Source organism: Rhinichthys klamathensis, unplaced genomic scaffold (genome assembly GCF_029890125.1).
Source record: "Rhinichthys klamathensis goyatoka isolate OS25496 unplaced genomic scaffold, OSU_Roscu_1.1 h1tg000076l_1, whole genome shotgun sequence".
In the NCBI taxonomy this organism is placed as follows: domain Eukaryota; kingdom Metazoa; phylum Chordata; class Actinopteri; order Cypriniformes; family Leuciscidae; genus Rhinichthys; species Rhinichthys klamathensis.
In genome coordinates, this window is record NW_026606618.1 from 5,404,920 (window position 1) to 5,430,816 (window position 25,897).

Consider the following 25,897-nt stretch of genomic DNA (forward strand, 5'->3'; position numbering starts at 1 on the left):
AAAAAATACCAGCTATTTATCACAAGTATGTTATAATACTGTAAAATGCTAAAATCATAAATGTTTAGTACAGTCATGAGGTAGGATTTTCACATTGCTGATGGTGTCCACCACTACCGATAAGCTCAATGTGATACAGCTTTCGATCCATTCATTTTAACTATAAATCAATGTTCAACTTCAATTCATTAAAACACACTTGAAAGCTGCATCCACAACATAAACTCCTCAGTACGCACCAATCATTGAGTTTGTTTGCTATATAAAACATCACAAAAGTAGCATATGTCCCATCGGATGCACTGTGACTGTAGAAGCCTGCTGGTAAGATTTCTCCAGTAGCACCTCAATGCAGTACATAAGATCCACGGGGAGGAGTCGGATCAAGATCCAAGGGGTGGAGATGGGTAGGATTAGGGGTGGGTTTAGGGATTAGGGGTGTGTTTAGGGATCAGGGGGCGGAGCTGGGTAGGTTTAGGTATATGTAAGGTGGGAGGAGTTGGATCTGGATCCGACTCCTCCCCGTGGATTTCATGTTCTGCAGTGAGGACCATCTCAGATTTCTGCCTCTTTTAGATTGTATTTCAGTCCTCCATCCACACACATGTAGGCTTTGACCAAAGTTGAGAGTGTGACTTTTCTGGATGGATGACATCGGCTGTCAGAAATGGATCTATTGGATGAGGAGACAACAAGGACGTGCGGGCGGCAAGGAGACCCATTCGCACACAGCTGTCTGTTTCCATCCCTTGAAGGATCCCAACCATCATTGCTCCAGCAAAACTAGATGAGATAGAGAGAGACAAATGTGAAACAGTTTTATTCATTGTGCATGATGTTAAATACTTCTATTAACATACCTGTCACCAGCTCCAGACACATTTACTGTTTCTTTAGAGCTCACAGCCAGCGCAGGATAATGAACAGCACACAGTCGTCCCTTCTGCTATAAAAAGGAATAAATAATGTGCAATATTTTAATATTACAGTAAAAGGGTTTAAAAGGCAGAGTCAGCATAAAACGGAAGTTGCAATCATCTTTTCTTCCCTATTGTGACGTATATCCGAGTGAAACGGCTTCTCAAACAAGAAAAAAAATGTAGGGCGGGACTTTTTTTTTGTCCATCGGGAATTAGTCTATGCGCTAAAAGTGTTAGACCAATCACAAAAGACTGGGCCTTCTGACTAATCAGAGCAGAGTAGACCAATCACAACACATTGGGCCATCTGACCAATCAGAACAGAGTAGACCAATCACAACACACTGGGCCATCTGACCAATCAGAGCAGAGTATACCAATCACAACAGACTCAGAGCCTGAACAGACAGAGCCATCTGACCAATCAGAGCACAAAAGACCAATCACAACAGACTGAGCCATCTGACCAATCAGAGCACAAAAGACCAATCACAACAGACTGAGCCATCTGACCAATCAGAGCACATAATACCAATCACAACAGACAGAGCCATCTGACCAATCAGAGCACAGTAGACAAATCACAACAGACTGGGCCATCTGACCAATCACTACATACTGGGCCATCTGACCAATCAGAGTAGAGTAGACAAATCACAAAAGACTGGGCCTTCTGACCAATCAGAGCAGAGCTGAGCAGGCTCTCAGAAATGAGGGGTTTAGAGAGACCGAATCTTTGATCAAATTGTTTCAGACACTGTGAGAAAGAAGTTGATGTGCAATCTATATCATGAGAAAATTAAAGTGTTTTCCGACCTTGGATGCATGTAAACCTATTTTAGAAGACACAATTTGGAGTAAAATAACATAATAGGGGAACTTTAATAATATTTACTTTATTGTCCTCGAAAGGCAATTTGTTAAAGACAGAAGTAAACATACAGTACATGTACAGCAACACAACACACAATCATTTTATTATAAGTAATTTAAAACCATGATCACAGCAGGTATAAAGGAATTATTTTTCTAAAGGAACACTAAATCTATTTGATTCACACAAAGGGATTTTAAATCTCCAGCCTGGGGGAAGCAGTTGAAATTCATTAAACAATGGATTGGTGAGATCGGAAAGGACTGACTGGCCCTTCCTAGTCGCCATTTGTTCATTAATGTGTGTAATATTCCTTAAGTCTGTCCCCACTATCTTGCTGCACATTATAACTGTTACTCAATTTACTCCGATTCCTCACATTGGCGTTGCTGTTCCAACAAATAATAGAAAAACTTAAGAAAGATTCAATAAAACATACAGATTCATAAAATAAACTATATTACTCCATATTAAAAACTACGAAGTTTCCTCGGAAAATGCATACGCTGGAGAGCTTTCTCTCTAATAATATCAGTGTTTGCTTCAAAATGTATTTTATCATCAAGTACTGTCCCTAAATATTATTATTGCTTGACCACTTCTCCCTTTATGACAGCAGGCAAAACAGGCACAGAGTTCTTTTGTTTTAGAAGCATTAATATTTAAAAATGAAGCATCACACTATTGAATAAAATGACCTACTGTACCACTGGACAATGACTACCATCTGACTCGTTGAGGAGAGACACAATCACTGAATCATCTGCGACAACGGATAGTAAATCATTTAAATAATAAGCCCATCATACCCGATTTTGCTTTCGTGGCTGCAAATTTACAGTTCCAGCATCATGTTCTCCACACACCAGCACACCCAGCGAACCTAAAGTGACCACCACACAATGTAGATGCTCCAGCAGGGGGCGGCAGAGAGCCGGTACACAGCCTAAAACATCCTCAAGCGATCTGGGTAACTCTGAAACAAAATGATGCTTTGATTACTATTCAAGAAGCTCTGACACTTCCTATCCCGTAGTCAACCATTTGATTATTTTAGGTTGTAGCTCACTACATTACCTGTAGGAGTGGGCAGATCTAGTGTCTGATTCATGGTGCAGAGCTCAGCCAGGTTGGGGGAGGTGTAGGACAGGGCTTTCCAGCTCTCTGACAGGAAGGGCTTACAGGCCTTATCGGCATCCGTGGGCTCAAACCACACTGCAGCAAAAGAAAGACATAGATATGCACATAACATCTGACTTGAAACTATGATGTCAACACTCGGAATGAGTAGGCTATTAGATAAGTGAGTTTACCAGGGACTGCATGTTTCTTGGCGATACAGCACACGTAATCAATGGTTGAAACCGGAATGTTGCCATCAAGAACTACTAGAGATGCTGATGCAAGTTGATCCTTAAACTGAGATACCTGAACATAAAAACAAAAGATTTATGCTATCAAAATAGTTGTTACCGTTGCTTTAAAGCCCCTTTGTTGACGTATTCATTCTTTCTTTTTTTATTGATTTCCTACTTGCTAGTTGGTTGCAGGTGTTATTAGGGGGTGGGGCAGTCTTACTCTAAAGAGCATCTGATTGGACAAAATGAGTAAGTGCAAGACGAGTCATCAATATTTTTCCTCTGTTTACCTGGAATAAAGTGACTGCATTTTAAATGTGTTTTTTTCAAGGTTTCGAATTAGCGTGCATTTGGTCTCCAAGCTAACACAACTGGACTAAAAGCCACAAAGTTACACTTTTGTGATTGTACAGTTTTGGGGTCAGTAAGATTTTTCTTTTAGAAAATAATAATAGAGTTATACATTGTGTCAAAGACCTTGTTACAAAAGTTTTATGTTCTTTTGAACTTTCTATTCATCAAAGAATCCTGAAAAAATGTGTCACGGTTTCCACAAAATTATTAAGCATCGCAACTGTTTTAAACATTGATAATAATAAGAAATGTTTCATGAGCAGCAAATCAGCATATTAGAATGATTTCTGTAGGATCATGTGACACTGAAGACTGGAGTAATGATGCTGAAAATTTGGCTTTGCCATCACAGGAATAAATTACAGTTGTAATAATATTTCACAATATTTGTTTTTACTGTATTTTTGATCAAATAAATGCAGCCTTGGTGAGCATAAGAGAACAAACACATTAAAAAAAAATCTCACAGACCCCAAAACTTTTAAACGGTAGTGTACTCTGAATATACGTACATACTGCTCTTGTATTTGCTGATGGATGTCCATGTCGCCCAATCCCAGGCTCAACTCTCCAGACTCAGTTATGACAGCACAATAGGTTGCAGTCCTTTGGTCCTGTAATCTGGCAATTGCACTTGTATTCTGATGAGTAAAATGCAAAAATAATAATAAAAAAATACAATGACCTACAAAACTACAATTTTTGTCTATAAGACAATAAAATGCAAAGTAGAAAATATAACTCACCATGTGTTTACAATAGTTTAACACGGCGTCGCTATGAGAGTCTTTGCCGATGGCAGAGATAAAGAGAGGTTTGTATCCTAATCGGCTTAAACAATCTATAGGAAATACAGGGACAATTGTAAAAAGAGGAATTGTACATATTCATTCATAATAATATGAATGACACATAACATACCAGCAATATTTCTGCCCACTCCTCCAAATGACTGGCACACACTTCCTGGATTTGTCTGACCAAACTGAATTGAATACAAATATTACCTGCATACTGTCATAAACAAGTAACTTAAGCTCCTGTAGCTTGTTATTAGACTTACCACCAATTTCTTTGTTGTTCCTTTAGCGATGAAATCAACGTTTATTCCACCGATAACAATCTGAGGGAAATTCATTGTTAAGTGTGTTTTGAATTAGCTTTTATGTTCATATTTTCATATTTTAATTTTGTTATGTGCTTTTGTCATTTTTATTCGATTTTCTATATTTTTATTTAGCTTGAATTTATTGTTATTTCAGTTTTAGTTTTAGTCATTTTAGTAACTCAACTTAAATTTATTTATTCAGGCATTATTTCTAATTTTCGTTTATTTTTTTTGAAGTTCAAGCGTTTCGTCTAATATTTATACATTTAATTACAGCTTTATTTCAATTAACGATTATTTTAAAATCATTTTAGTTTTAGTTAGCAACAACAACAACACTGAAAATAAAATTTATTTATTTTGCATTAGTCTTTCCATAAAAGCTTACCATATCACTTCCAGTTTTGGAGTCCATTCTCTGGTGCATTGACTTTTGGGTCTTACTATCACCTCTGAAGTTGCCTCCACTTTTTTCTTTGTGTTTAGAAAGGGCACATGCAATCTGACTGCCCACCTTGGCATTGTTATGGATGAGTCCAATATCTGAAAATGAATGAACTTCAGGAAAATACCACAAACCATAAGGTGCAGACCACTTACACTACAACCACACTATGCAATAGGTACATATGAATTATGTATCAGTGTTTAGAAATCAAAATGTCATTCTAAGTATATAAGAACATAAGCAAAACTATGTCCTGTGTCTTAAATGGATACTGGCTTGCAAGGACTTCCCTTTAGTGAGCTCATTGACTCGCTGAAGGATAAAAGGGGTGACATCTCTTCCTGTGACACCTTTTGAGCTTCAAATATACAAAGAAAATGTTTATCATCATATATGGCAACTGTTATATCCAGACTCCAGGCATTATTTTTCTCTACCTGGCCTCAGTCACAGCTGTTTGTATGGCGTCTTCTATCAGTTGTCCCGTGGCTGCATGTTCCTCTGGGATGGGAACGGCCAACAGAAGACCACTTTGCAGCCCCAGAGATAGTGTGCTTGCTGTTGAGAAAAGAGAGTGTTTAAGAGCTCTTCATCATGAATGACTAAGCAGGATGAGTTACATTAGAGAAACATTATCTATGATCTTTGTTTCAACTAGCTCTTTCAATTACAATCACTACAGCTTTCGGTAAATGTGTAATATTGACATTTACTCAAATGTAGGTGCGGTAAAAGCTTAAACACTCAGACTTGCCAATAAGATCTGCCGCTTCTTGAGGACTGGAGACATGGTAAGGAGAAGTAAATCCACTTTGCCGAGAGAAGAAAGCCGGGAAGCTTTTTGAATCTCCATATGTGGCCACACATACACCCTGAGTTTCCTGTAAATAAAAGCATTGATCTATGAATGAGAACTTAAGTATATAAGAACTTAAATCAAAACTGACCCGGTTTACTAGGGGTTTTACATTTTGTCTATTATTATAACAATTTTAATATTATGGTAAGAAATACATTTAAATAATTAATATAAATAAAATAAATATAAAATACAAAAACATTTTCAGTGTTATTAGATTATTAGTGTTTCTAAAGATTAATTTGAAAGAGGCACATAACTGCTGGCAAAATGTTTTTTTTAATAAAACTTTTGATTAAAGAAAGGCGAAATAAATTGAAATGGATGCTACCTGACAAGAGAAAACAGAAAGCATCTTCCACACAAGCCCCCAAAGCAAAACGTAAGAAGACTGTCGCCATAGTGTTACATTTGACCATAATGCTGTTTAAAGAGTAGACAAAATACGATATACCATTTTCAGTGAGAAACCTACTCTTACAATAATGGTTTTGTTAATTCTATGCCAATTCGACTGTCTGTGGGTTGGGATACAAAAATGCAAAAGTACAATCTGTAGTTTTCTTGAAAGTCCTGGAGCTGAAACTTAACAAATGAAACAAATAAACAGGAATTCTTGGTCCAGGTAGCACGGAGAAAGAGTAACATTGTTCATTTACATATACAACCAACATTGTAACAATAGAAATTGGGTTGAAAATCACCGAACGTAAGTTTTAAGTCAGCATCAGATGACGCCAAAGACAGCTTGCAACTTGACAAACCCAGTATTTTTCTTGTGTTTACATGAAATCGTGTAAAAAATGGTGACTGGGTTTGAGCACTTACCAAGAACTCAAGAGTGCGACCAATATCTAGGATGGATTTCACCCCAGCAGACACAACAGCAATAGGTGTTCGACCCAGTTCGGTGAGGTCTGCGCTCACATCCAAGGCTGCAAGAGATAATATGCCAGTCATTGAATATAGGCAGTATACTTTATGTATAATGTGCATATTTCACATGGAAATAAGGACAATTGTTAAATAAACGTGCAGTTTTCTCCATCTCTATGTACTCCTCCAATGCCTCCGGTTACAAAGACAGGAATCCCAGCTTTGTGAGCCACAATCATTGTGCCGGAGACTGTAGTGCCACCTGACAGACCCTGCATTATCAAAAAAAAGACATTTCACATTAAAATGTATATTCATATGATTCAAATAAAAGTTTACATAAGTTCCAGACCTTGCTGATGACATAAGGAAGGTCTCTTCTGGACACTTTTAGTGCTGTTTTGCTCTGTGCTAGGAAGTCCAGTTCATCCGAAGAAAGGCCCACATGAATCCTCCCCTCAAGAATCCCAATGGTTGCTGGGATTGCACCTTCAGCCCTCACAATACCTTCCACTTCCTTTGCTGTGCTGAAATACAGAGAAAATGCAGCCGATTGGTAAATACTGAATCCAGATATGTATCAGATGTTTCAGAGCACTGATTCAAAGTTCTCCACCTTCTAGTCTTAGTAATAGTACAACAGAATAATTATTAGATAATTATTATTTATTACTATAGTAATAATTAGCAATAGTGCAACAGAATTAGTCTGTTCTGTTTTTTAAGATAAAGGGGCATGTGACAACCCTGACTTCAGAATGATGTGAGTGAAAGTATTTGACAACACTGTAAGAGATTTATCATCTTCTTTTTTTCTTTTTTTTACCTGAGATTGAGAGGATAAGGCATTCCATGTGTAATAATAGTGCTTTCCAGAGCCACAACTGGCCTGTGATCCACTAAAGCCTCTTTCACATTAGGATGGATGGTAAACAGGCTGTCTGTATGGAGAAATAGGGAATAGTCCACCCAATCAACACTGTATTCAAACCACTGTACCATTAAACATTCAAATTTTGCGACCCAAGACCTCAGTTTCTCAGAGTCAGGTAGATTGATCGCGACAAATGTTTCTAATTGACCATACAGTAAGTGTTCTTCTCAGAACTTTCTGGCAGAGGTTTCTCAGAGTTATGAACAAACGTTCTTCCGGTAACATTAATAGAATGTTCGTTCAAAGTGATTTGAAATTAGGACAAGGTTTCTCTGAGTGTAAATCTCTTTAATGTGGAGATGTGGTTTGTGCTACTTTACCTTTTTTGCAATGTCTGCTGGATGAAATTGTAATGCAACGTCTAAAAAGAGCAGATAACCTCCACATCATCTTCAAAACAGGATCTTCAGGTCAGCAAAACTCTTAATTCGAATACAACAGAAAAAAACATCAAACCACCGCCTGCTGGAGGGTTTCCAAACTATTCAAAGGGGAAAATGTGTCATGCTCTGTTTGTTTGAGACAAGCGACGTGCTGAAATCAAACTGTAACAATCCTGCACACGTTTCAAAAGAAATCACTAAAGAATAAATTCAACATACGGGTCCTCTACGTAAACAATTCAGGACTTCAACATTCAGTAAAGAGTGAAAGAAAACAAGCTGTGTTTGCTCATTAAAACTCTTCTCACGCGCTACTTACTAGTAGTGACTTCAGTCACGGTTCGGCTTAAATCAATCCCAATCTTTATTTTGGATAATAACTTGTCAAGTTAAGCTATTTGCAGCATTCTTCTCGGCTCGAATCCACTAGGATGAACTTTGATCCGGTTGGGTCTGTTTGAACTAGTCGAGAATCCCATCAATTGACTTACTCAGAACTCCTGTCAGAACTGCAATTGATTCATTAATCATTTTTGGAGAATACAGTCTCTATACTTTCAAAATAAGTATCCGGTTTAATAATACATAAAGTAACATTTCAAAGTGATATATTATTATTAAAATATATATATATATATATATATATATATATATATATATATATATATATATATATATATATATATAGGCTATATGTATATTTTTTTAAATCATTGGTCTCCATATATTCTTAATAAATCATGTACGTGAGCCTCAGAATATTATTGACATATTTTTTGGTTATAGGTTCGTCACAACCCTAATTCTTTTGAAAATGTATTAATTCCTTGACACTTCAAAAATTACTGAAAAAACAGACAATACCAATTTCATGTGTGGAAAAAAAAGTGGTCTGTGCAGTTTATTTATCATAGAAAATATTTTCTTCTGTAGCTTACAGTACAGCATGGCACTAGCAAAGCCAGGATCATGGGTTCAATTCCCAGAGAATGCAAAAATATTAAATGTGTACCTTGAATGATAAAATCTGTACATTGAATGCATTGTAAATAGCTTTAGATTTAAACATCTGCCAAAAGTAAATGTCTTATATTTTGATATGTTTTGTCAAAAAGTAATATCATAACTCGATATCCCATTTTATACATACAGTAGACAAAAGTTTAGACTCATAAAGTTACAGTAGTCTGATAATGCCAAGCTTAATTCAAAGAGATTTGCAGAGGCTGTAAACATAAAGCATGTTGTGCGACAGCAGGTTTGGTTGCTGGTAAACCTTTCACATCTATAGTTGTAAAGCTACTCAGAACCGGACCACTGGAGTGCACATCTGTGGTAAGAACTGAAGAATTCTCGTTCAGTAATATGCCTGTCTCTGCGATGGAACACTTTAATAAATGTTCATCATGACACTTAATCATATTGACAAATGCATGAGCTTTATGTTCTTCAATCAGCTTATAGCATACAGTGTCAGGGTTATAGTTTATAGGAAACATTGACTCCAAGATGGTTTTCTCTTTTTCATCATCAGTGTCCAAAAGCTCCATTTCAAACCAGTTTGGATTCTTCAGCTGGTAATTGTGAAAAGTTTCAATAGCATCCCGAAGGGCTCGTCCTGAGGGACAGTTGAAGTAATCATTCACCCTAATGCCTTCAATGCATTTAACCCGCCCTGGCTCATGTTTTTCCATGTCTAAGATCCGGAAGTAAAGTTCCTCAAAGTGCTTCATGAGCTTGTACTTCACCACCACGTTAAAAGGTGCTGGAACATCACCCTCACAGCACACGTCATCGAAATAAGCCACCATGTACTTGTGGAAGGATGAGGCGTGAACAAAATCCGGTATAATGAGGCTCAGGGCTGGCGTGAGCATGTCTCCTATGGGTGAACGTTCATCCTCCTTCAGTCTCGCTTTGCGCTCACCGCACATGGCCTTCCACTTCGCTTGTACGCCTGGAGAGCACAGGATCAGGACTTTGTCTGAGGACTTGGAGATTCGTTCCCTTTGCGTATCTAGCCACTGAATTCTGCCAATTGTGCTGAGCCAGGCGGAGTCCAGGAGATCCAGAGTGACGTCTGTGCCACATTTAGCCCTCAGGAAGGCACATAACTTCAAAATGATCTCTTTGTACAGGGGGTGGTCCAGAGAGTAGATGATGATGACTCTCTTGTGCTCTTGAACGGGATTCCACTCCAGTTTACCCTTTGCACAGGTAGAGATGTCTGAGGACGGCGTTTCTATCAAAAGTCATGATTATTATTAAGAAACCTTCAAAATGTATTCAATAAATAAAGAGTAAGTGGAAGAATCAGCAAAACAATTGAAAAGTGCAGAACAATGTAGCCAATATCTGATTTTATTACACAATAGAATGCCTCAACTGGGTTCCGGAAGTAAAAACTCAATTTATTTTCTCCATATGGGAAATTGATTTTTAATGATAACGTAAAACACTTAAAAAAGCAGACCTACTGTGAGCTACGAGGTTGTTAATCGATGATATATGCTTTTGTTGAAGCCATCTGTTCACGTTATTTCAAATTATTTTTTTTAAATAATTGCATTTAACAGTGAAATTTTCAGGTGAAAACTACATTACCCATGAATTCCACCTATTTAGCCTATAACCATTTTAATTTGATTATGTCGTTTGCAATGCTTCATGGGATTTCAGTTCTTTCTCACTAAATCCGTTGAGTCCTGTACCTTTGTCTTTGCAAATTTAAGTTACATGCTTATTTATTTGATCTTTTAATTTACACTAACCTTTATGTGAGTCCTTGTTCTGCAAAAATGCAACACAGCAACCAACTGCTGTCAATATCCCTAACAACAGTCCCAGTATCAGTCCCAGTATCAGTCCCAGTATCACCAAAGTAATAAAAGCAACAGGAGAATCTGGAAGAACTGACATTAACATTATGAGATTATGGTAGCCTATACAAATTAAATTAAATAGAGGTAAAATGAACTTTACTTGCATTCAAGATCAAACACTGAAACATTTGCATTGCTGTGAATCATAATCTGAATGGCTAATTAAAAATAAACCGCCAACAAGACATTTAATGTTACTGTGTATTACGTACAGGGACAGATATTAACTTTCTCTCTGTAATCCAGACAGTTCTTCATGCTTTGAACAGACAGTGGCTGAATCTGTTGAACAGGACATATTTTAGCCATTTAATGATATAAGACTCAAAACATTCCAATACTACTTGATATATTATATATTAACAAACAGCACACATACAAATAATGCTTTAACTCACCACCAAGTCCAAACTACAGTGAGTTATCCACCATGCTTCCAGTGTGAAATTAACCATTAGAAATGTCTTGTTGTCCTTTAAAACAGAATTCTTTTCACATCATGCTATATGAATATACGTTTATGAAGGAATGTACATATACAGAGTCTTTTTCTTTAAATCTGAATATTGAACATACCTTTATGACAATGTGAGATGATTCTGGGTGAAGGTCAGGACTGGAGATGGAGACTTTGTATTGGTCAGAGAACTCATGTGGTTTGAATTCTACGGTTATCACCAAGTCATCTTTCTTAGATTTTCTCACTGACCATTTTACCTCCTTATTCCAAATGCTCTCTTAAATGACAAACAGATTTATACAAACAGGAGGTTTTCCTTGTTTAAAACATGTTCAAGCATTTGCTTTAGATAAATCGTTCGCTTAAAGTCACCATGAAATACAAATGGAATATTCTTGTTTTTTATGGAATATTGCAGTATTTATTATAAATGAATTATCCGTGCACAACATCATTTTGTTATATTCATATACCCCTGTAATCTGTAATCAAATTCATTTTCCCCTCCTTCTTGCAGCGACATCTCTTCTCTGATGACATGTTTACTGGCGAGAGGGCGGGGCAACCTGTCATTCAAGATCGACCAATAGCGAACCACAAACATCCAATCAGGACAAAATCAAGCCCCACCCTTCATTTTTTCTCTTTCTATGAGCTGTTTGTCACTTGGATATACATCTCAATGGGGAAGAAAGAACTACTGCAACTGCAACTTCCATTTCATGCTGACTTTAAATACTGCAACAAATCTAAATATAAAGAGTATCTAATCATCAAGCCTCAACTGTTTTTTTTTTTAGATTATGTTATTTATCTCACCTGGAATTGTGATGTTGGTTATATTTGTATAACTACCTATGTCTGGCCTTGGTAAATTGGTTACAAAAACCTGGTATTTGAAGTTAGGTATGACAACAATTCGGTCCAAAGAAAAAGTCCACTAAAAAGAAGAAGGAAAGCAACAAAGCTGAAACAGTGGCATAAATAATACTGCATAGTATATGGTTATACAAGAGTTAGTACTCTCACCATGCCCCATCTTGGGTTTTTTGTCCCCAACAGTCTGTTGCGAAAAATGTAACGAACACAAACGCTGTGCTTTGTGGCCATTTCAACCACACGCACTTCAGTCCCTTTGAGGGAGAATATGGCACCTGTGGAAAATAATATAAAGAAAAAAACCTTTAAATAGAATTATCATGGGAAAACAATTGGGCCAGATGTACATGTTTTGTACAAAAAAGCAATTTGACTGAAATGATTTGATTATTTTTTAAATATTGTAGTCTTGAACATCGTCTGCCTTACTGTCGGGTAATTGGATCCATGTAAGGTATATAATTGGCACAAACTGTCCACTCTCATCCCTCTTGGCTTTTACATTTGCGGTTACAACAGGAGAACGTGGGGCTTCATACCTTGGCATCCTCCAATCCTCATCTGAACAGTTACCTAAGACGTCAAATACATATTTGATGAACATACCTTTGATTTTGTCTTTTAAAAACCTCATATTACTTAATTACAATTTAGAAAAAACATACTTACCTACTTGAACCTTGCAATCTACCCTCTGTCAGAAAACAGCATAATTAAAGATTAGCACATACATAGCATTAATGTTCTATATATAAAAGGGAAGAAAACAGTATATTTACCTCTTGAGAACATTCCATCGGAGGGAGTTCAATGAGATGTAGGGGTGAGATTTTCATTATGATGCATGAAAGAATGAACAGAAAGAGAAAAATCTTACTCATTGTAGTTATGTTTTTGTCTGGTACTGCACCAGACAAACAAGTGCCGGTGGAACAGATTTGAACATCCTCTTATGGTTTATCAAATTCTATCTGTATTCAGAGGAAACCAGGAAATCAGATAATGGGGAGGAGGAGCCTGACGCACACAAAGAAATTAAGCTTTTCTCACAAACATTTCCTGTTGATATTCAAGTCTGCCTTAAAATCAAGCCCTTCTACTACACAGTAGTAGTAGTAGTTTGGTTGTTTGTCAGACAGTTATATTTGATACTAGTTGAACAAACAACTTTAATAACAATTTAGTGTAGACATGTAAGATAACCTAACAGTTTCACTTTCCTCCAGTGAACTACATCAATTTGTTATAGTTCTGAAAACCATTTTAAGCAACATTTTATAATATATAGCTTAGATATTGTGTATATCTATAAACTACTGTTATGTTTAAAGTCATAAAGATTTTTTTTTTTGAAAGCACAACCATTTTCAACATTGATAATAAAAAGAAATGTTTCTTGAGCAGCAAATCAGCATATTAGAATGATTTCTGAAGGATCTTGTGCCATGGAAAGACGAATGGCTTTAAATTCAGCTTTGCATCACAGGAATAAATTACATGTCAAATTATATTCAAATAGAACACAGGTCTTTTCAATTGTAATAATATTTTCCAAAGTTACTGTTTTTACTGTATTTTGGTCAAATAAATGCAGCCTTGTTAAGCAGAAGAGACTTTAGAGACATTAAAACCAACCCCAAACTTTAGAACAATGTACAGTATATACACTCACCTAAAGGATTATTAGGAACACCTGTTCAATTTCTCATTAATGCAATTATCTAATCAACCAATCACATGGCAGTTGCTTCAATGCATTTAGGGGTGTGGTCCTGGTCAAGACAATCTCCTGAACTCCAAACTGAATGTCAGAATGGGAAAGAAAGGTGATTTAAGCAATTTTGAAACAGCAGAAGCAGACAGCAGCAGACTCCACCGGGTACCACTCATCTCCACTACAAGTAGGAAAGAGAGGCTACAATTTGCAAGAGCTCACCAAAATTGGACAGTTGAAGACTGGAAAAATGTCGCCTGGTCTGATGAGTCTCGATTTCTGTTGAGACATTCAGATGGTAGAGTCAGAATTTGGCGTAAACAGAATGAGAACATGGATCCATCATGCCTTGTTACCACTGTGCAGGCTGGTGGTGGTGGTGTAATGGTGTGGGGGATGCTTTCTTGGCACACTTTAGGCCCCTTAGTGCCAATTAGGCATCGTTTAATTGCCACGGCCTACCTGAGCATTGTTTCTGACCATGTCCATCCCTTTATGGCCACCATGTACCCATCCTCTGATGGCTACTTCCAGCAGGATAATGCACCATGTCACAAAGCTTGAATCATTTCAAATTGGTTTCTTGAACATGACAATGAGTTCTCTGTACTAAAATGGCCCCCACAGTCACCAGATCTCAACCCAATAGAGCATCTTTGGGATGTGGTGGAACGGGAGCTTCGTGCCCTGGATCTGCATCCCACAAATCTCCATCAACTGCAAGATGCTATCCTATCAATATGGGCCAACATTTCTAAAGAATGCTTTCAGCACCTTGTTGAATCAATGCCACGTAGAATTAAGGCAGTTCTGAAGGCGACAGGGGGTCAAACACAGTATTAGTATGGTGTTCCTAATAATCCTTTAGGTGAGTGTATATATACACACACACACCAGCAAGTGACCAGCAAAACATCTAAAAGGCAAACTGTTGGCAAAAAAGCCCACTAGAGGGCTCATGTCAGTTTAAAGAGTAATAAGTAGGATTATTTGGATCATTGTACAAAAGCACTATATTTTCTCTCCATCTCATTAAACAGCAGTTTTCTATTAAGTTGTAGTAAATAATATTTTTTAGATAGAATTATAACACCATTAGCCAGACTGTCTTTAAACACACCCTACAGAATAATGCCTTAATAAGTCTTAATAACACTTAATAAGAAGAGAACAGCGACCCTAACAAGCAAACTTCCACATTTAAGCACTAAAATGACTTCATGAGTTCTGCTGACACTGATAACTACCGCTACATGCCAGCAGTCAGCAGAGGATTTGAGAAGCCCTTGCAAAACACCTGTCTCATTCTGTCACACAGTCAAAACTCATGGCACAATATTATCACTGGCACTTAATTAATTAAATCACAGTATAAATGATCACAGCATGCAGGACCTACATGACCCATCTGAATAGAAAGGTCAGTATCATAAAAACAATTGCCATTTTTCACATTTTCATTGAGCGCACGTCACCATTATGATTTTTAAAAGTATAGGTTTGAGCATGCAGCTTTTTGTGGACGAGATTTGAATGCATTGTAATTGTACAACCTAGTGTAAACTATAATTAATACCCGACTTTTAGGATTGTGCTGTCAGTCCCTTCTTAACAAGTACACATTAGTTACTGTCTGCCCTCACCCCATTAGACACGGCACGCAGGCACCATAGCCTTGGAGAACTTTGCCTTTATGGTCCTCAAACACAAGCACGCAAGTTAATAAAGAGGCCAGTTAACTTTAGCGTTTACGAGGAGAACATTTTATTATAACTGTGGAGTTAACAAATTAAATATGCCAAGAAAATAGACTTACAAAAAATAGTTACAGTCCTATTAAATTAAATTTGATTAAATCGTTTAACCCTCTGGGGTCCTTCGGCCCAAATGGACCCGAAGCATTTAAATAATTTTTTTTTTTTTTAAATCATAGCTTTATCGGAATGGTCCGAAATTTGGTGACTTTGTTGGTACTTGGTATATGAACACCCAAAAAAATTGGGGACAGGATTTGAATAGTCTAAGTGGTTGTAAAAAAAAAAAAGTCACACTCAGGACCTTCGGGTCCAAATGGACCCGCATAGGAAATTAATGGGAAATTGGCAAAAATGTGAAAATACAGAGTTTTTTTGTGCGTACAATCTACAAATCAGCCACGATCCAGAAAAAAAGCACACAACAGTGAAGGGGTGAATCTATAAATCATCAAGAGTGCAAAACAGACACATCCACACACACACACACACACACACACAAACACACTTTTATACACGTACACACTAATAAATTCAGATTACATATGGGTTTTGAATTTTTAAAATGCTCAGTTTGTCCACCAGATGGCATCCATCTCATTTCAAAAATTGCTTTCATGAGGCCTAGGCTTGACTCTAAAATTAAATACAGCTTTAAAAAAAAAAAAAAAAAAAAAAAAAAAAAATCTATTATATTCAATGGGGAAAAAATGGGTCATAATTATTGCATTAATATTAATTATAAATCATTTTTATTTTTGAAATTATCTCAAAACACCAAAAAAGAAAAGAAAAAATATATATAAAAAAAAGAAGATTTTTTAAAAATAAATATTAATATAAAATATTTAATGTAATATTTATATTCTGCACTGAACCAGAAATATTTACTAGCACTTGTTTACACGACACCGTTTTCAACTAAAAACAGACGGCTTTTTTAAGCGCTTTGACCGTTCATGTACACGACAGAAGCGTTTTGGGGGCCTGAAAAGCAACGTTATGAAAACGGGTTTCAAAGTGCAAGTTTTTGAAAACAATACCGCTATCGTCTCCATGTAAACTACAAAACTACTGAAAACAATGACGTCATGCGCATGCGTATTACGCGTTCAGTCTATAGGCGTGTGGTGTTTCTTTACAAAGTAACATCGCCAACTACTGCACTGTAAAAAATGATATGATCAATAAGTTATGACAACATGTTTTTACATTGCTTTAACTAATCAAAATAAGTTAAGCAATTTTCAACTTTTGTAATAAATTATACAAGATTCAACTAATTTTTTTTAACTCAGTTTAATGTATGCATTTAAAATGACTTAAAAACACAATTTGATTGTACAGAAAAATTTAAGGCACAATGTGGCAGCAGAATACAGTGTTTTTAGTCGTTTTAGCATTGTTGTCGTCTGTACGTGAAAAACGTTTCCGTTTTCAGTACATTGAATATTTTAAAGGTTTTTACATATGGGTTTATTCATATATCTTTTGACACACTTTACACATAATACATTTTTTTCCCTAAAAGCATGGTTGTTGTTTTTTTTGCCATTGTTGACAGTATTTTCCTATCATGGAGTGATAAAATTAGATATTCAAAATTCCCTTTGTAAAAACCTTTGACTCTAGTCAATAAAATCAAACAAGAATTTTGAACCTGGCTTTATCCAAGAGATTTCTGTTCAGATTTGTCATATTTCTGGTAATTTATGCAAATTCGTGTATTTGTATCTTTAAACAATTCAGAAAACTTGTAATACATCTTTTTTTTTAAATGTTTATAATATAATCAATCATCTGGGGAAGTATGGTGATATCTGTTCATTGTTTTACCCCATTGGGTGTCCTTTTCCAGTTTCTACTTTACACAAAAGAGACTTGAAGTGCATGACCCTTGTGCTAGTGTGTGTCATTTGGAAGTGTGTATGTCCATGTCCTGGAGGTGGAAAACAAATTGCCCAGATATTTGCACACTTGTGTGCAAGAGGCGTAACGGGGGTCTATTTTAGTTAGCCATTCACATGCAGGATTCAACCCATAAATCCTGCACGAAAAAAATCATTTAACATTTATTCTTCTTCCACGCCACCACGCAACACATCACCCTGATTGTCTCCAAGTTCAAGGTAAGTCCTATAAGCTATCACATTTTAATGGACCCACACATGTTGTCATAAATACTTAAGGATATTGAGTTTATTGCTAAACATCTGAGAGGATGTTCAGCAATATCTGTTCATCACTCTTAGATTTACAGTTCACTTTTGGAGATAATCATAATTACAGCTTCACTGTTGGGAGGATGGACGCATATCCGTCCTACATTCTCCCGTGTCACGACCGCGGCTCCCCACAGGGACTGGCGAGTGTCACGCTGTGTATTTTCGTAACAAGCTGCTTGTGTCAACTTTAAGGAATGTATGTTATGAAATACTGTGGCGGTTTCACGGCTAGCTTAGACTTGGAGAAGAGATCAAATGTTCTTAAAAGATTTGGCTCCCAGAACCAATTAGATCCTGAAAACAGTTCTCAGGTGTTTTGACTTCCAATTTAGTCACTCAAGAAATTGGCATATAATTCGCTCTGGAAAGTAACCAAAAAACTACGCCTCTGAACTAGTGGCCAGATTTTGATTGAACTCTTAAATGACTACTTCCTATATTTGTACGAACGAATTAACTTTTTTTGAGGGCAATAAAATGCTTTAAAAAAAAATCAAAATTATTTTTTTCACTTTTTAACAAAACAAAAAAAACTATCAAGATAATTTAGTATAAAATACAAGCAATCTTATCCAAAACTTGCTACTAGGATCCGTATGAAAGCATCCAGTGTAGTGAGTTCAAGGCTAGGGCTTGAAACTGGGCCATGAAAGAATGGCAGCGATGTTAAAATTTAGTCAGGCTGGAAATACTAACAACCATGTGTTTTATCAAGCATAATAGGTACGAATGAAAAAAATCGGTACGGACAGAGTGCTCGGCACCAGTGCTTTATATAAAGCACTCTTCTTTTGATACGAGGGCTCCAAATTAAATTTTCCTGTACATTGTGACTCCTCTGCCTTTCAAATACTTGGCACTCATCACCTTTCCAGACTGTGTGGACTGTAGGAATGTTTCCTAGCGACTCACGCAAATCTGACACACAGATTCATACACTGAATGATTTCATCACCTGAGATTCATGACCTTTGTTTATAGTGACTTATGTTGGAAAAAGGTCCATTTAAACACTTTATATGTGTTTTTAAATTCATTTTAATGAGAACTCTTCCATTTTTAGGGTCCATAAAGAGAAACAACCATGTCCGAAGGGTAAGTACTTTAACAATGTTATGATTAAAACTGTAAAGTGGATACATTTTTCTCTTTTGTTAATCTCTGTTTCTTTTCTTTCCTTATTGCTGCGCTCTGTGGTTCATCATTGTAGTCCTGTAAGTCACTTCCCTTTTGGCAAACTTTACAATAATTCATAAGATTTAGCAGGTCAAAAAAATAATTTGGAGTGATTAAACATGACTTGTTTTGCTTTTCAGAAAAAAACAAAGTATACTGCCACAAGGCGGCTGCTCTTAAAAGTAAGTCTGTTTTTTTTAATAAAATACACTACCGGTCAAAAGTTTGGATTTTTTTTTAAATACTTCAATTCAGCAATAACGCATTAAATTGATTTAAAAGTGACAGTTAAGACATTTAAAACATTACAAAAAATTATATGTCAAGTAAATAGTTTTTTTTTTTAAACTTTCTATTCATCAAGGTATCCTGCAATAAAAATGTTTCACGGTTTCCACAAAAATATTAAGCAGCTCAACTGATTTCAACATTGATAATAAGAAATGTTTCTTGAGCAGCAAATCAGCATATTAGAATGATTTCTGAAGGATCATGTGACACTGAAGACTGGAGTAAAGGTGCGTTCAAGCCATATAGTAATTACCCTAATGACTCTTAACTGTAAAAAGCCTTTACGTGCTTGTAGAACAACGTGTTTACAACGTGTAAACTCGTATTTTCCGAGAGCTACGTCTTGTAGCACGTGGCCGCTGTACCACCTGACCACTGCAGATTTAAAGTGTGTTCGACTTGCAGTGGCGCTGTGCAGACCGTTCAGTGTATGACATCAAAGTACAGCGAGAGCGATTCGCATACAGAGCTTTATTTACATTTATTTTATGTAAATGGCATGAACGCAGCATAATGATGGTGTTAACATAATAAATTACATTTTAAAATATATTTAATTTAATATATATATTTAAGATATATTTAAGATATATTAAATTGCAATAATATTTCATAATATTACTGTTTTACTGTATTTTTTATTAAATAAATGCAGACTGAGCAGAAGAGACTTCTTTCAAAAATCTTGATAAATATTTCCGACCCCAAACTTCTCAATAATAGTGTATAATTTTTTTTTGTTGAGCAATACTGATTCGGTTAATAAACATAAGAACTTATGTTCACATATTTATATTTAATATGTAATATTAAACTTCATTACAGTAATGAAAGTCAAGACTAGAATCCATGATGAAATGGCCAGCCGTGTTAGCAGTGTGCTGCACTATGCGCTAAGCTATGCGCTAAGCTATGTGCTAATCTGTTGGAACTTCATAGTCACGTCAGTGCTGTTACATTACAGAGCAAATTACTGCAGAAGGCCACATCTATGCTGGCAGCTGAAAAAGAGCAGAATAAAAGAGACAGAGATGATGCTCTTATTGAGAGGCTTCCTCCTCTCAAACTATCTGGTCTTTCTGCTCAGGAGCTCCAGGTATTTTCTAGAATAAAATGTTCTGCAATAACAATATGCAAAAGAGTAAATAGAGTATTATATTCACACAAATGTTTTTTGCAGGAACTTTGCAAAGAGCTTTCCCGCAAGATTGATGTTGTTGACGAGGTTCGATATGATCTTGAAATTAAAGTGGATAAAAATGAAAAAGAGGTAATGGTTGCGATGTTACATCACGTTTAGAAAGACAAACAAAAGATTAATAGTAGTTTATTCATGAATAAAAATGTTAACAGGTGTTTTAGCTGCGGCATCTCTAAGGTAAAGCTTGTCACTAACAATGTCAAGGTCATGGGTTTGAATCCCAGAGAACATACAAATGATAAAGGACCTTCACAAAGTGCTATTTTACTATGTATTTATACACTATTATATTATTTATTATTATTTAGAATTAGCTTTTAGTTTTACACAGTTAAATTTACTTAAAATTTTAGTAATTTTATTATGTGCTTTACATTTTTTTTTTAAACATTTCTACATATCTTTGTTTTTATTTCAGTTTTAGTTATGTTGGTAGTACTCCAACTTGTATTTATTATTAACAATGATTTATTTCAGTTAGTTGCCAAGGCAAGATTTATAATTTAGGTTTAGGTTTTTTAAGTTTAAGATTTTCACCTAATTTGTATATTTTACTTTATTTCAACTTTATTTCAATTTGTCACAATTTGACATCAAAAAGGTTGTTTTGCAAGTTACCGTTGTTGTGGTCCATTTCAGATCCAGTCCTTAAACCAGAAGATTTGGGAAATGAAGGGTACAACTCAACGAACCAAACTGAAGAGGGTTAAGAAGTCACATGATGCCATGTTTGGTGCGCTGACTGAATCCAAAATGTCATCGAAGGCGGATTTCAAGGCCAACCTAAAGACAGTAAAGAAAGAAGAAGAAAAGGTGATGCCTTTCAGTCTTTTAGAAATATAAATGCATTCATTATAACAAAGAGAAACTCATTCCATCCCTATTTTATTTATTTGTTCCATTTATAGAAAGAAGAGGTGACTGACTGGCGTAAGAATGTGGAGGCCATGGCTGGAATGGAGGGCAGAAAGAAGCTGTTTACTGCTGGACAATAAAGAAGGTACAAAGCTAATTTGACAAATTTAACTGTGTTTGAGAGCTGTAAAAAACAAGCATTTTGACTGAAAAATTACATTGTTTTCCTAATTTTTCAGACTCTGTAACAAGGAAGGAGAGCAACAGATGCGTGCCAAGGCAGGGAAACACGCATGGTTTGAAGCAAGAAAAACCAAACCAAATACAACTTTGATTTGTTATGACTAATAAAGTCAATCACACACACACACACACAATGTTTATAATGTTCATAGTTTAAGTGTTTTTTGTAGGTGAGCTTAGCTCTTAGTGTGTCTTTACCAGTTCCTGTCTTTTGCTGCAATTTGTGGACATTCTGTACAAATGTGTTTACATTTGAAACTAAATATGATACTTTGTGTATGATATGCTAAATACATCATATATGCATGAGAAAAATAATCAGACTGGAAATTAATTGTATGCAATATTGTGAACTAGTGCTGTTTAGTGGAATAAAAGATGTCAGATATTGTAACACTTTCTACACTGCTGGAAGTAAAAAATTGCAATGTAATGGCATTCCAAAATTAAATGACCCCATGCAACAAAGAAACGTGTTGTGTCACCATGCAATTCCCCTGCAAAACAAACTGTGTCCTTGAAATGCATTTCTGCACTTGTATATGTGCATAACTGGTTTTAAGTTACCACATGTTGTGTGTATATTTACCCATATTCAATGCCGTTCGAATCAGCTAAGTTAAGAGTGGTCTCATTTATTTGGATTTCACACTATACTAAAACCCTTTGGGATGTGTATAAAACCCTTTGGGATGTGTATAAAACCATTTGTATGTATATACAAATTAAAAGAAACAACAGATACCCTGATTCATTTATTCATGTTATCTTCCAAAATAAATCATTCCATCAATTCAAAATTCGCTAGACTCTGTGGTCACTTTTAGTTGCAGTCATACAGCTACTGGCTGACTTCAGCAAATCCTTTTCTGCCTTGTACGGTCAAACAATGGGAAATAAAGAGGGACTGGCAGTGGACAATGTATGCAATTGTGTTTTAGTGGTGCTGAGTAAAATGATCTGGGTAAAAGGGTTCAGTCTATTTTAGTGAGCCACTCAGAGGAAGCCAAAGAGGCCATAAAATTTGCTTGAGTTTCCTTGTGTACTGACATTGTCCCACTCTACTCATTCACTTGGAGTGGTCTTTGGAGAAACAGGTATGAACAATTGCACTATTTGGCACAGCTAACAGTAAAAGCAATGCATGTGATTGCTCTAAAAATAACAGGATTACCCATGAGATACAAGTGCTGACATAAATGAGATGAGATTTAATGAGACGTGATTGGTTACATTGTTGAGATCTGATTTGAAGTTGTAGGAAATTCAAGTAAAAGTCTCATTGCTGTCTAGGAGAAACAATTGAGACTTTTCATCATTTACGACTTTTGCTTCCTACTTTCTTTGGCTTTCTGGTTCTGGTTCATCCATCAGAAATCTATTACTGTGTGATGTTGAGAAGTGGTGTTTATATATATATATACATGTGTGTGTGTGTTCAAGTGGCATGTACCTCCAAAATGATGCTTATGAAGTGCATTATTATTTAGTAATAATAACTGCCGCTTATCAGTGAGTCACCAATCTTTACATTTCAGATTTTGGACTTAGATTTGCACTTAGAAGGTCACAATGTCTGAGTCGTAAGTATTCTGTCTTTTAAGTTGTTAATATCTATATGCATACAGTATCAGCTATCTTGTTGTACATGTACATGTTTAAAATATCCCTACTTTTCATAAATTACTATACTTTTACTATTCCTTAAATTACAACTACTGTTACTATTCCTTTTCATAAATTGAAAACTGCCATTTTAGACAGGTAAGTGGACTTTATAACTTTAACTTTTTGTACATGGAAATTAAATAAAAAAAATGAACAGAGCCCAATAAATGTGCTTATTCTTTCAGCGACCCAAATCTAAGATTTCAGCTTCCAGGAGGTTGTTCTTAAAGGTATTTGGTTCTGTCTGTTTTACAGAGATGTCTGTTTTTCTAAAGATGATACATTTAGCAATGCTTTCTGATATGTTTTGCTTCAGACAAAGCTCCTGAAGAAAGCAACATCTATGCTTGTAAATGAAAAAGAAGATAAGCAGAGGGAGAGAGAGACCACCTTGAGTGAGAGAGTGCCACCTCTACAATTGTCTGGTTTGTCTGTTCAAGATCTTCAGGTAAACCTAACATAGCCTGTTAACTGTCGGTGTCCTGGTAGCGGGACACTTGGTGCGCTTTTTATTGCCTTTTTCCTTTATAACATATCATAAATTGATCCGATGAAATGAACCGTTTTTGAAATTGGACATTGTCTTACTATGGAAACGGTTCTTTAAATCCTTTAAGCGGGCTAATTTCTTTAACTTTAAATTTGGAATGCAGCTTCTTTTTTATTTATTATGCGCAATTTTTAAGATGCTTTCACTTCTGCACTAATCTGCTGGGTGTCTTCTTTAGAAGAAGACCAATTTAGGTCTGTATTCCAAAACCATTCATGAATTACAACCATTTAAGTTCAGATCTATGCTCAAAAATGGGGCTGACAGTTAACAGGTTAAAATAATATAAAAAACGTTTAATTATTACAAATATCTATTTAATTTCTAAGATGATTATTATTATTAAAGACTTAATACAAATTATTAACTCAGTTGGTGCAAATGATGTTTTTTTTTTTTTATTATTAATTAAAAAAATTCATTATTGAAGAAAAAAAAATTGTTGACAACCACTCCAGTAATTTTGACAATACTGTGCTCTCAGGCTCTCTGCAAAGACCTTCATCAAAAGATTGATGTTGTAGATGAAGAAAGGTACGATATCTCAGCCAAGGTTACCAAAAATGAAAAGGAGGTACTACACCATCAAGGGAATCACTTTGTATCTTATTAGATTCAACGGAAATACAGTGGAATGAACATGTGGCTGCTTTAGATTACAGATTTAAACATCAAGATCACCGAACTTAGAGGCAAAATGAAGAGACCTGCACTGAAGAGGGTGAAGATCTCTGCCGATGCCATGTTGGGTGCTCTTCTGGGCTCCAAAGTCAAAGAGTCTGTGGATTTCAAAGCCAACCTCAAGACACACAAGAAAGAAGAGGAGAAGGTAAATCATGAACAAAACTGAATAATTGAAATATGAATTATATCGTTGAAATGTATTCAATTAATTTAGCATTTGGTCACACTTTATATTAGGGTCCAATTCGCACTACTAACTAACTACTTTTGCCTCAATAAACTCCTAATTACTGCTTATTAATAGTTAGTAAGATAGTTGTTAAGTTTAGGTATCGGGTAGGATTATCCAAAAAAGGATTAAGGGATGTAGAATATGGTCATGAAGAATAAGGCATTAATATGTTCCTTTATAAGTACTAATAAACAGCCAATATCCTAGTAATATGCATGCTAATAAGCAACTAGTTATTAGTGAGAATTGGACCCTAAACTAAAAAGTTACCCAGTATTTTTGTGCTATTTTAACACATACCTGTTGTTACACCTGTTCCTCTCATAGAAAGAAGAGGTGACTGACTGGCGTAAGAATGTGGAGGCCATGTCTGGAATGGAGGGCAGGAAGAAGCTGTTTGATGCTGGACAATAGATGGTGAATTGAAAAAAATTATTCTTAAAGAACAAGAATCTATATTCTTATAGAAGACGTCTTGCATGAAATATTTCACCTTGACTTTCAGCAATGAATTTTTTTCTTCTTCCTTACAGATAGCAACTACATGAGATCTGACATCAGAATTCAGGAATTCAAAAACATTTCAAAATGAATGTATAAATCAATGCAAAGTGAACTTTAATAGCTTTCATTCATGGATGCATGTTTTCAAATTCATTTAGACAAGAAAACAATGTATCGGACTTACTTGATGTGCTACTTAATGATTTATGTGATGTTCAGCTCTTTTCTGACTTAGAAAATAAACACAAATCAGAAAGGCTAAATGTTTTGTCTATTACTTTATTAAAACTAACTGCCAGCAATAAAGATGAAACAGAACAAATGACCTCTTGAGATGTTTAGATACAACAATAGCCCTAAATGTAGCAGGATCTGACCTTGCCATACATTTTTATCTATTTGACCTCACCTCATAGCAGACATAACACTGTGTCCTGGGAATTCCTTCAGTTTTTCTAACATCAA

At 35.8% G+C, this 25,897-nt stretch overlaps 4 protein-coding genes across 5 annotated transcripts; 2 read left to right on the top strand and 2 right to left on the bottom strand.

The window, feature by feature from the left end:
• Positions 1 to 191: 191 nt before the first annotated feature.
• zgc:136858 (uncharacterized protein LOC678543 homolog) lies at positions 192 to 8,148 on the bottom strand. Of its 2 annotated transcripts, none has more exons than XM_056251138.1 (19): positions 8,052 to 8,148; positions 7,624 to 7,738; positions 7,150 to 7,324; positions 6,958 to 7,069; positions 6,750 to 6,856; positions 5,813 to 5,943; positions 5,500 to 5,616; positions 5,335 to 5,420; positions 5,003 to 5,157; positions 4,570 to 4,629; positions 4,428 to 4,491; positions 4,253 to 4,347; positions 4,019 to 4,147; positions 3,108 to 3,222; positions 2,872 to 3,009; positions 2,604 to 2,770; positions 861 to 943; positions 552 to 783; positions 192 to 321 (listed from the first exon to the last, which is right to left on the bottom strand). In XM_056251138.1, exons 1-18 carry the CDS (start codon positions 8,119 to 8,121, stop codon positions 585 to 587), a joined length of 2,118 nt encoding a protein of 705 aa, XP_056107113.1. In that variant the 5' UTR covers positions 8,122 to 8,148; the 3' UTR covers positions 192 to 321; positions 552 to 584. The 2 variants fall into 2 exon arrangements, with proteins under 2 accessions (XP_056107113.1, XP_056107112.1); XM_056251137.1 differs by having other exon boundaries at positions 861 to 946.
• Positions 8,149 to 9,260: 1,112 nt separating this feature from the next.
• On the bottom strand, positions 9,261 to 13,322 carry LOC130085392 (interleukin-17 receptor A). Its single transcript, XM_056251141.1, has 10 exons — positions 13,115 to 13,322; positions 13,005 to 13,029; positions 12,765 to 12,908; positions 12,486 to 12,610; positions 12,276 to 12,396; positions 11,573 to 11,733; positions 11,395 to 11,469; positions 11,209 to 11,278; positions 10,886 to 11,026; positions 9,261 to 10,356 (listed from the first exon to the last, which is right to left on the bottom strand). Exons 1-10 carry the CDS (start codon positions 13,169 to 13,171, stop codon positions 9,317 to 9,319), a joined length of 1,959 nt encoding a protein of 652 aa, XP_056107116.1. The 5' UTR covers positions 13,172 to 13,322; the 3' UTR covers positions 9,261 to 9,316.
• A 5,790-nt stretch (positions 13,323 to 19,112) lies between these two features.
• On the top strand, positions 19,113 to 22,597 carry tnni4b.1 (troponin I4b, tandem duplicate 1). The gene is given in 7 exon segments (XM_056251139.1): positions 19,113 to 19,127; positions 19,345 to 19,386; positions 20,460 to 20,591; positions 20,676 to 20,765; positions 21,336 to 21,509; positions 21,605 to 21,696; positions 21,791 to 22,597. Coding segments are annotated over 6 exon segments (540 nt in total). The 3' UTR covers positions 21,692 to 21,696; positions 21,791 to 22,597.
• Positions 22,598 to 22,796: 199 nt separating this feature from the next.
• tnni4b.2 (troponin I4b, tandem duplicate 2) lies at positions 22,797 to 25,546 on the top strand. The gene is made up of 8 exons (XM_056251140.1): positions 22,797 to 22,891; positions 23,333 to 23,381; positions 23,648 to 23,692; positions 23,779 to 23,910; positions 24,497 to 24,586; positions 24,668 to 24,841; positions 25,256 to 25,345; positions 25,462 to 25,546. The coding sequence occupies exons 4-7, from the start codon at positions 23,806 to 23,808 to the stop codon at positions 25,340 to 25,342; spliced, it is 456 nt and encodes a 151-aa protein (XP_056107115.1). The 5' UTR covers positions 22,797 to 22,891; positions 23,333 to 23,381; positions 23,648 to 23,692; positions 23,779 to 23,805; the 3' UTR covers positions 25,343 to 25,345; positions 25,462 to 25,546.
• Positions 25,547 to 25,897: the final 351 nt, after the last annotated feature.